General features: G+C 41.8%; 1 protein-coding gene across 3 annotated transcripts in view; it reads left to right on the plus strand.

The window, feature by feature from the left end:
* The window catches only part of PHLDB3 (pleckstrin homology like domain family B member 3), a 42612-nt gene that overhangs the window by 11011 nt on the left and 19570 nt on the right, over positions 1 to 12031 (plus strand). For all 3 annotated transcript variants that reach the window (XM_077260009.1, XM_077260008.1, XM_077260010.1), the window contains exon 2: positions 8812 to 9062. In XM_077260009.1, coding sequence (XP_077116124.1) covers positions 8832 to 9062 — 231 coding nt within the window. In that variant the 5' untranslated portion in view covers positions 8812 to 8831. The remainder of the gene's footprint in view (positions 1 to 8811; positions 9063 to 12031) is intronic.

The raw sequence follows: 12031 nt of genomic DNA on the forward strand, positions 1-12031 counted from the left end.
CGTCAGTGCAATGCCGACACATTAAAAACTGGTCGGTTTCCTAGGCAACGAGCTGTAAACAAAAAAAATGTGTTAATATCTCAAGAACGGCTGAAAATTTTAAAAAGCAGTAAATTGCAAATTTGCTTGAATTTACGAGCTCTATCCGACTATAGGCATATCTGAAAATGGGAATAACCCCCTTTAAGCAACTAGTGCCGTTCTCAGAGTATCCAGACTGGACACAATTGTATGTATGATGAAGATTTGCAGCTGATGGTGGGGGTACATGAGTAACAGCTCTGGATGTAAACACTCTGCTTGCTGTGTGTGTGTGTGTGTTTGCCATCACAATGCCTTCCTGACTGCGTCCTGTGGTATGCGGCTCATGGTGACTCCACGCTCTGTTTGTGATACATGGCAATTAGTTATTTCCATATGAATGAAGAATATTGCATGATTTCACCCCATGACATCATCAGCCCAGTATTGGTCGGGTCATCAGGACTACTAGAAATATATAGCTTGAACTATAACCGTCATTACGATATGTTCCTGAAATACTCTGTGCCGCCCCTTCTACAATTTGAGTCTGTAATCTCTCACTTGTGTCTTTACCCCTCAAGATGCTTCTATTCTCACATGACCGGACAGATCATGGCTGTCAATAAGATCTCCGTAGCCACCTTCTTAAATACTGTGCTGCTGTGGACAGACCCTCCTTTTTATAACAAGTCACCTTCTATGATATCTCACTTGGCTCCCATCTTGGTTCTGTTACATGCAGTCTTGTCCTTACGGATCACAAACTTCCATAAGAACAGCACTCTCCTCTTCTGAAATACTCTTCACTGCTTGAGTCCCTTCTGTGAGTCCCTTCTGTGAGTCCCTTCTGTGAGTCCCTTCTGTGAGTCCCTTCTGTGAGTCCCTTCTGTGAGTCCCTTCTGTGAGTCCCTTCTGTGAGTCCCTTCTGTGAGTCCCTTCTGTGAGTCCCTTCTCTGTTCCTTATGACTCTCAGTCTACATCTACCACTTTCCACTAGTCACCATTCACCTCCTTTCACCATAACACTTGCCTTTGTCACAAGGTTAGCACCCTCCCCTCCTGAAATACTCTGCTCTGCTGGAGAACATGCCCCATTCACTCTAGAACTTCTCCATTTACCAGAACTTCCTTCCCGGTGCTGATTATAACATCAACAGAGATGAATGGACAGATCACTGCTGTCAATGAGATCACCACTGAAATGCTCTGTGCTGCAGGTGCTTCCGCCTCTGCTTTCTAGCTCCAAGATCTCGCTTGGTTGTCTCCGTGCAGTCCCTTCTTCACTAATAACAAAAATGTAGGGAAAATAAAACGCCAACCCTTCAAGATCAGTACCTGCCTCTGCTGAAATACTCTGTACTGCTGGAACTGATGCATAGACAGGAAAAGTGAATGCAGGTGCAGTGTATCAGTATGTGTGTCCCTAGGGAAGGTGATGCCTGGTAGGTTCCGTGTGCGGTGGCATTTATCACCTGTGTACTGTACACACTGCTGAATGCCAGGCCGTCATGTCACCTTGTTGCTACCCTTTCTTGGACGGCGTCCATGCATAATATTTGCACAAGCCTGCAATATTTGGGCAGCAGGAGGGGGGATTGTAGTGTAAGTGTCCTGCCTCATACAAAGAATCTAGATGGATGGGGTGCGTAGAGCAGGCGACGGGTTTCGCCATGAGCTGCCAGGTCAGCCCATCTGCTTTCCATGATGTTAGGGAGAGGAGGTCTAGACTGCTGGGTAGTGCCCATGAATACTATAACCAGATACCAGAGGACTGGTCTGACCATTGGGGGATCTAGGTAGTGCCCATGAATATTATAACCAGATACTAGAGGGCTTGTCTGGCCATTGAGGGATCTAGGTAGTGCCCATGAATACTATAACCAGATACTAGAGGGCTGGTCTGACCATTGGGGATCTGGGTAGTGCCCATGAATACTATAACCAGATACTAGAGGGCTGGTCTGACCATTGGGGATCTGGGTAGTGCCCATGAATACTATAAACAGATACTAGAGCACTTTTCTGACCATTGGGGATCTGGGTAGTGCCCATTAATACTGCAACCAGATACTAGAGGGCTTGTCTGACCATTGGGGATCTGGGTAGTGCCCATGACTACTGCAACCAGATACTAGAGGGCTGGTTCCACCATTGTGGAATATAAGTAGTGCCCATGAATACTGCAACCAGATACTACAGGGCTGGTCTGACCATTGGGGATCTAGGTAGTGCCCATGAATACTGCAACCAATTGTTACAGGGCTGGTCTGACCTTTGGGGATCTGGGTAGTGCCCATGGCTACTGCAACCAGATACTACAGGGCTGGTCTGACCATTGGGGGATCTAGGTAGTGCCCATACATACTGCAACCAGATACTGAAGGGCTGGTGTGACCATTGGGGATCTTGGTAGTGCCCATGAATAGGGCCGCTTCCAGATTTTTGTAACATTTTTGGGTATGCCATTTTTGGGTATCGCCCATGAATACTGCAACCAGATACTAGTAGGCTAGTCTGACCATTGGGGGCTCTGGGTTATGCCCATGACCAAGGTTGTCTACAGATTTTTGTAGCATTTTCTTATTTCTTCCCCTATAGGGACTTTAACCTAAGAGTGTTCTAAAATTACCGATCTCATATAAGTAGACACACGTGGCAGACTTTGATGAGCATTGTCACCACATTTCCAACCTCCTTAAATGCTGCTGCCACAATTGACAACAGCATCCAAAGCGGATAAACTGCTGAGATCAGAGCCAATTCCGATCTCAGCAGTTAGACTCTGGTGCCGGCTGTATAACACAGTCAGAACAGCAGCATTCCGTGCAATCACGGAATCAGAGCCAAAATTACGAGATTTGGGGGAATTAGGAAGAATTCATAGTGGTTGGTAAGAGGTTCATGACATTTATCATCCGGATGGCCCAGACCCCTCTGTCTGGTGGTCTCAGGCTGTACAGCCGGTAGCGGTCGTTAGGTCATACATGCCAGTATATGGAGGCTTCCTGAACGAACCCTTAAGCTAAACTGTGAGCTGGGAGACAAGCACAGATCTCTGGTCGTTATACACCTTGCCATCATCAGGAGTGAAATTTGAACCCATTGTTCCTTCTTTTTGTAAAAGCAAAGTCCATTATGGCCACCATCAGAAAAACATGGCTGCTTTCTCCCAGAAACCGCACCACCACCGTCCACAGGTTGTGTCTAGTATTGTAGCTTATATCTATTGAAATTAAACAGGTTGGGTGCAGTGTTACTCACAACCTGTGGATAGGGGTGGCACTGTTTTTGGAAGAAACCCTTTATCTTTTGCACAATATTTCTGCCATTCTGGAGTCCAAGATTGTGTATCCGCTCCGGGACTAGGATAACTAAAAGCCAGAAACGGGCGAAGGCCACAATGACACATGGCACTGATGGGCTTGGCATGAAGTAATATATTTAATATGATGTTAGGTGCTATTCCCATACATACCAAACCTGTAATATGTTGAGAGGACAATATTTGTGTCACCCGAGGGTGGCATGGCTGACGCCCCACCTAATATACATGTAATAATAAGGCTTGGCACCAGCAGTATAAATAATATGTGGTCATACAAACTAGTCAGTAGCCATTATTTTCATTCCTTGCTGGGTTACCACATGTTTGCGGTGCTCACACCATAATATTAATATATCTGGAAATATGTGGCTCACTTCTAATACAAGCCTTATGTAATTGATGCATCCACTAATGCGAGTGTGCAGTCCCGTTTGGCATTTTTAGAGTTAACACCCGTGGCGTGATGTGGTAGGTAAAAACACAGAGCAAACAGGTAAAGCAAATATGCAGCATCAGTGTCAAGGACACCAACAGGGATGTACACTCTACTGTCAGCTGCACAGGATACATTGCGACTGAACCAGAGATGCATATGAGTGCAAATGAAAAGGACAGGGGGTCCTGGGGCACACTCTGCAATTAGCAGATAAATGGATCTAAAAAAAGACAAAAATTATAGGATGAGAGAAACTTAATTACAGGATACTGTGCTTTATTTGAGGGAGAGTCAAAGAGGACATGCAGGATAAAAGATGAATATTGTAAAATACAGCATCTATCAATCTCATTATCATTCCTCCTTCAATCTATTAATATGTTCTGCACTTGAAATATATATTGCTTCATGTTATCTTTATAGGTTTAAAGAAAAACTTTAATGGGGTGACACAAACCCCCATGGCAGTCCCTTCTGAACTATCTAGCTATATAGCTCACATTTATTTATCAATCTATCTATCCATGCCTATCTCAGTATACTTTAGATGCATTTCCCATTAATGAAAATAACCATAGTCATCTGCTTGGAATTTTGTCATATAATGACTGTGTGGGAATCCTGTATAATCTACATGTAATTAAATGATATCTATTGGGAAAACGAGGTGGAGAATATTTCCTGTTTTTGCAAAATATAATATAAACAGACTGCATGTATTTATTATACGTAATGCAAAGGCTGATGACTTTTATACATGTAGCCAAAGCTGTGCATATACAAATGTTGCAAACCTAGGTTAGGTGTAAGTTAGATTGTATTATTTTGTTTACATAGGACGGCAGGAAATTCAAGTTCTTTATATTAGAGTGAATATTGTAAAATATCTATTATTCTCATTATCTATTTATTTAATTTGCACATGAAATATTTATTGAATCATGTTATTGTTTATAGGTTTAAAGACAAATTTGGATGGGGTGACACACAACCCCATGGCGGTTCCCTTTTAATGATCTATCTATCTATCTATCTATCTATCTATCTATCTATCTATCTATCTCATATCTATCAATCAATCTATCCATATCTGTCTCAGTGTGTATTCTTGATGCATTATTCTTTAATGTACATAACTGTAGTAATCTGCTTGAAATTCTCTCTTGTAATCAATGTGTGGGAATTCTGTGTCATTTACATGTAACTAAACATTATCTATCAGCAAAAGAAGGCAGAAAATAATTATTGTTTTTACCAAACTCATGTTATCATATAAACATACTACACTGATGTATTCTACATAATGCAGCAGCTGGAGAAGCCAACATCTTTTATACATGTATCCAAAGCACATTATATGCAGATGTTGCAGAGCTAGGTTTGGCTTAAGTTAGATTATAGCCTCTTGTTTACATAGGACCGCAGGAAACCCAAGTGTTTTTATATTAGGCCATGTTCACACATTCATTATTCATTCATTTCTGAACTGTTACTTTGTTGGTTAGACAAAACAATCATTGGTGACTACTTGACAACTCTATATATCTCAGTTTCCCTGATTCCTGTGCCAGTGACTTAGAGGGAAGGGTTATATTTGAGGTAACTGACGTATTGAGTCAAGTCAGGCTGGAATCATCAAGATGCACCAACAGTGCAGTCCTAAAGTGTTAAATGATAAATTTTGCTCTGCTACATCTGTACGTAAGCACAAATACATACATGTCTAAGCTTGTATAGAATTAAATAATAGCATTGTTTGACCTGGAAAATTAATACTTGTTACACCCAACAAGGGAACTAACCACAGCTCCCACTCCCAAACTGGAGTACAGGAGACGTTTATTGCAATTCATCTCGTGACAGTTTGTAGGACCCGTATTGCAAGTTCTGCCAAGCTTGTCTAGCTGTGCAGACATCAACAGCAACCTAGTGGTGGTCACTATATCACCTGTTGCAAAAGTACTCGAGCTACATTCTTGATACTCAGAAATACAATGCAGGCTAGGCACCAAGGATGATTTGTTGGCAGCCATATTAGTAGTTCACTGACTGAATATGTGAAGCCTAATGATAAACTCAGAACTGCTACATCGTTATTGTGTGCAAGTGGAGAACAGACGAAATACACAGGTTAATAGAAGCAAGATGCACTACCTATAAGTACAGGGGTGAACGTAGCCCCCATCACCTTTCCTTTCTTAGATTAATACAATAATACTAAGGTACTAAATCCCCATTTCAATGAAGGTGGTGCTTCATTAAGCTCTTATTAACTGCTAACAAAGAGAGGTGTTTCCGGAGAGATCCACGGATTAGACATAATATTTTCTTAATGCATCATTAGCAGCCTATTCAAGGACTTACTGATTCAGTGCTCTGGATAAATTAGGCAGAGGGGTGTGAATAGTAGGAAGACTCTGCATCTGCACTGTATAATATAGAAAACTTCTGGTTAAAATTGAAAGCTTGTAATATTTATTTTTCATATTGTGTTATCATTATGGGGTTTAAGAAGACTTTCGTAGAGCGACACAAAACCCCATAGCTATCTCCTCTGAACTTTAAAGTAAAACATGGTAGAATTTACTGTATCTATCCTATCTATCTAAAGAAAAAATCTGAAGTACCACACTATCTCAGTGAAAAAAGGCTTGAAGAAGGCTCACACATGGAACTGAAACATCACATGATGGGCTTTTAAAACAAGACATGTTTTTACTGAGATGGTGTGCTGCTTCTGATTTTTTTATTTATATAATAAGGACTGGTATGTACCTAGGGGGCTTTTCACCCTAAATTTGTTACAAAGGTGCTGCTCTTTTCTTTCTTTTTGTATCTATCTATCTATCTATCTATCTATCTATCTATCTATCTATCTATCTATCTATCTATCTTGAGCAGGAAGTACATTGATTGAGGTGCCACAAAGCCCCATGGCGGTCCCCTCAGACTTCCTTTAAATATTAAAGTACAGTATAGTTGAATTAGGCCGGCGTCACACTAAACGTATGAGTAGGGTGGCACTAATGTTGGCCCCTGCTTTTTTTTGTAGTTTTGCTATGATAGTGGGATCACTATATAGCTTGCAACAATCAAAGACAAAATGGTACTGCAAGGATTTGACAGAGTTGATTTTCACCTGTTGGACTGTTACATTTTAGAGGTGGCTCCAATGGTGTCTTGCTGCTGCTGATCTTGTGTTCCATTGAAATATCATGCCTGGTTGACAATGGACATGCGACCTGAGCCTCATTATTACACAGTCAATATGTTTTTGCAGTATTCAAAAATCTTTTTCCAGCCTCTAGGGCTCTTCACTCTACAATCCTTTTGTCACTACTACAAGGGGATGTAGCAGATAATTGTGGTTTCTATATAGCTCCTGTTCTGCAGCTGTTGTCGCACCCACACAATGAGGTGCAAAGAGCGATATATTGGGACTAAATATTTTATGTGCAGGCCTCAGCTAGAGAACCATTATGTCACTTATCACAAGACTGTGCCCCCTACTGGTTAAATATGACCCCTCCACTCATATACTTATATGGACTTTTTAATGGAAAGTCCTGACTTTTCCCAGCAGCTTTTTCAGATATTTATGATCACTGATGGCATTTAGGGAGTTTCCATGCAGATCCTCGTCATCGTTAGACCAGCATTTGCACCGATAGTGAAAGTCTGCAGATATTACATCTGCTGTGAAAGCACAAATGATGCCAAAAACGGACATAGCCTGAAAGTAATGGCTTGTCTTGGCTCTATTACACAACATGTCCTCTGTGACTTTGTGGCCTCGGGTTTACTCTAAAATCAGTATTTTGAGAATGAAATGTCCAAGGAGTCTCTCGAAGACGGCGTTGAGCCCTTGTGGTGAGAAGCTGCAGTTTTACTAAGAAGAAGTCAATAAATAAACAGTGCGGTATATCATGAGAAAAGTACACTGAGCAAGAACATGGGAACTCACCCATAAATGGGGGGAAGGGTGTGAAAGTACTTATGCCCTCACTTACCAACTTACCGAGGGATCATTTCTAGGGAAACTGTTGAAACTGCATTGTCATTGAAAGGCAGTGAAAGTAGACCTTCATGCAAGACCCTCATTACAAACATCACAGAATATTCCTTAGTAAATACTTGTTTTTGGAGGTGTGGACTCTGATACTTGGCTTGCAGGGCACTGGTGCATGGATGCTATGCTGGTCTCCTGAGGCATAGCTTGACATTTTAGGCCCCAATGCAAAATCTATAAAGGTCCCCCAACTCTCATATCATTTATAGTCCCCTCATGTTGGATGAAGGGACCTTCTTGGCCGTATCAGGCTCTCGTGTCTTTCAGTGACTTGAAACTCTAGGTGCTCCTAAATTAGGTGTTTAGGATCTGGAATGGCTTGAGAAGGTCTTTTAACTTCTAGACTTGGTGAGTTACCCTTCTGGACTAGGTACTCACTTTTACATTGCATTGATTTAAAGATGCACTGCATTTGGGAACCCCTTTTTATTGGAGGTACCTTCAGATTATCTGGGGCCTCCAAAGGTCAACTGGATTGTCAAGTCTTCCAGCAAGTCTGTAGGAGATGTAAAGTATGATTTGGTGCTATACCTGGTCATTGACCCTCTGCTTTGGCTAAAAACAAGGCCTCTAGTGCCCGCACTATTTCCTCCATATTAAGTTAAAATATTGTCCAATGGTTTCCACATTTTTAGAACCTCTTACCGGCCTATTATCTAAGGGTGGTGGGGCTCTGCCAGAGCTTTGCAGTCACAGCTTGATTTTACGTCTTTGCTACCCATGGTAAGATAATGGATGTCATCTATATATCGGGTCTTCCATTCTTATTTGAAAATCTGCAAAATTACTATCTTGAAACTTATGATGGTCGTGAATGAGGCATTGTTATATAGTCAATTATGGCCGGGTACTTCGAGGGGCCTGAAGATGCGATCCATAGCTTCCTTAGTTATATAGTCTGGAAGTTCTAAGGCCCACATCCTGAGTTTCCATCTGACACTTGTCTTCTCTTTACAGGGTTAACGTCTTGGTTCCTCATGGTTGTCGGATGTCCTGGAACACTGTTGGGGCAGCCAGAGCTACAAATCTGCCTGAAGTCAGGGAATCGGAAAACCAAGTCCATGTCTCCTGAAAGGAATGAAGAATGTGTATGGGAGCCCCCTGTAGAGGAACTGGAAGGAGACTCAGTGTCCTTGGAGGGAGGAAGGGTGACAGACAGCACCACGGATGATGAGGAGACCAGCAGTACGGAAAGTGCACACACTCAGGTGAGCACTGGGAATGGGTAGACTTTTTTGGACAGTTTAGGCTATTGCCACCTGGACCATATAATCGTCACAATAGGTGGTGAAAAAAAATGTCTTTCTAAGGACACTTTCAAGAATTAAGATGTGATGTCCCTTTAACAAAGGATGATGAGGTCCTAGCACAATATTGTAGCTTTTTCCTAATGGCCTGAGACAGGATGTTGCCCATAAGTGTCTGAATGACGTCCCATAATACAGCAGTGGACATACCGCATTATCATATGTACAGCTGGTGAAGAAGGCAGCGATTTTAGTTTTCTTCCTAGACAAGGGTAAGCTGCTCTAATAAATCTATATATATATATATATATACATACACTCACCGGCCACTTTATTAGGTACACCTGTCCAACTTCTTGTTAACACTTAATTTCTAATCAGCCAATCACATGGCGGCAACTCAGTGCATTTAGGCATGTAGACATGGTCAAGACAATCTCCTGCAGTTCAAACCGAGCATCAGTATGGGGAAGAAAGGTGATTTGAGTGCCTTTGAATGTGGCATAGTTGTTGGTGCCAGAAGGGCTGGTCTGAGTATTTCAGAAACTGCTGATCTACTGGGATTTTCACGCACAACCATCTCTAGGGTTTACAGAGAATGGTCCGAAAAAGAAAAAAAATCCAGTGAGCGGCAGTTCTGTGGGCGGAAATTCCTTGTTGAGGTCAGAGGAGAATGGGCAGACTGGTTCGAGCTGATAGAAAGGCAACAGTGACTCAAATCGCCACCCGTTACAACCAAGGTAGGCCTAAGAGCATCTCTGAACGCACAGTGCGTCGAACTTTGAGGCAGATGGGCTACAGCAGCAGAAGACCACACCGGGTACCACTCCCTTCAGCTAAGAACAGGAAACTGAGGCTACAATTTGTACAAGCTCATCGAAATTGGACAGTAGAAGATTGGAAAAACGTTGCTTGGTCTGATGAGTCTCGATTTCTGCTGCGACATTCGGATGGTAGGGTCAGAATTTGGCGTAAACCACATGAAAGCATGGATCCATCCTGCCTTGTATGGAGCATCTTTGGGATGTGCAGCCGACAAATCTGCGGCAACTGTGTGATGCCATCATGTCAATATGGACCAAAATCTCTGAGGAATGCTTCCAGCACCTTGTTGAATCTATGCCACGAAGAATTGAGGCAGTTCTGAAGGCAAATGGGGGTCCAACCCGTTACTAGCATGGTGTACCTAATAAAGTGGCCGGTGAGTGTGTGTGTGTATATATATATATATATATATATATATATATATATATATATATATATATATATATATATATATATATATATATATATATATATATATATATATATATATATATATATTTGTATACCATAGACAGGTAATGGTATGTAATTATCATTGTGACAGTACAGGAAGCTAAGATATGAGGTGCTGTTTGTAGGGGCCATAAAGATGTGAAAGATCCATCCTACTGACTTTTATAGCAACTGGAAGTGCACAAGTGTGAACGGGAAGGAAAAAGATCAGTGATCAATGTCCAGGAAAACATCAAACAGCTTCCAATATCTCAGCTCCCCCGGACTCCATAAAGAGGGCAGAATCTTCCTGTAACACTAGCACTTGGCAAGAAGAGAAGGCAATAAAACCGCTCCCAGTGCTACAAACTGGGAACATAATTACAGGTGTTACCGAAAACCATCAATCAAATCAGCGTCACCCCCGAGACATCCAGCTTTCTTAGCATCCTGAATGGTAACTGCTCGGATTAGGAGTCAAGCTTAAGCAAGCGAATCTTAAAGGCACAACAATTAATGCATTTCTAGGCTGGAATGGTAGGAGGTCCGTCAATGGGACGTTAAAGGATCAGATGTGAAATTTAACATTGGGGGAAGTCAGCGGCCCCACTTATACACTTTCTCCTTTAACCATAGAGAATCCTGCAAGGTAGCGGAATGCGCCTACCGTAACCGTAGAGAATATTTATTACAGAACGTCTATATACCCGCGAGGGTTCTTTAGAATTTTAGGGTCGCCATCTTTTGGCTTCCTGTAATGGAGATTGTGCGAAAAGTTCGCTTGGCTTTCTGCCCAGATCCCCATTTCTGTCTTGAGCACAGAGGGGGGAGGGATGTGACGAGGACGCCTTGCCATATCTTACATTATATGTCACGTTGTGCGAGTCACAGGCCGAGGTGACAACTTACAGTTCCCAGCCGCAGATGACAGCGGGCAGAACGCCAGCCACGGGGCGACCGCAATACACACGGTGTACCAAAGTCCTGCACATTACATTACATGTGACTATAGCACCGTTAACCATGTATTTATTTCATTTTTTTTACGCACACATTTTTGTATATACGTTATGATAGCGTTTCCTTTTTTTTCCCAAACCATTTTTCTTACAGAATGTTTTATATCTAATATTTTTTTTACACCTTTTGTTTAAGGATCAATCAGAATTTGTAATTTTTTATTTCTATAACTGATTTTTTTTTTTTTTTATTAAAGCTTTATAAGCCTCTTTCATCAAAAAGATGGAGAAAAGAATAGCGTGACTTTGTTGTCCACTGCAACCAATCAGAGCCCAGCTTTTATTTTGTAAACGGCTCTGGGAAAATGAAAGCTGAGCTGTGATTGGTTGCTATGGACAACAAAGACAGGTTGTTCTTTTAGTCTCTTTTTAGGTCTCCTCTTCTACCCATTGGTCTTCTCATACCACTTGGTGTTCATGAATAAAACACATCCGTAACTGTCTCACTAATGGCCGCCATGTTTTATGGCATCTATTTTGTACAATTTACCATTAATGGAGCAGCTGTTCCCAAAAATTCTAGTCACTATGTAATTGCCATTAGCAAATAGCTTTGCTGTCTGACCTGGGGGTCACCTCAGGTTTACATGCACTATATATACATAATGGGGGCTTTTTGCCAAGAGAGTAAATATTCACACAAGGCATTTACTA

The sequence above is a fragment of the Ranitomeya variabilis genome, chromosome 4 (assembly GCF_051348905.1).
Source record: "Ranitomeya variabilis isolate aRanVar5 chromosome 4, aRanVar5.hap1, whole genome shotgun sequence".
Taxonomy (NCBI): domain Eukaryota; kingdom Metazoa; phylum Chordata; class Amphibia; order Anura; family Dendrobatidae; genus Ranitomeya; species Ranitomeya variabilis.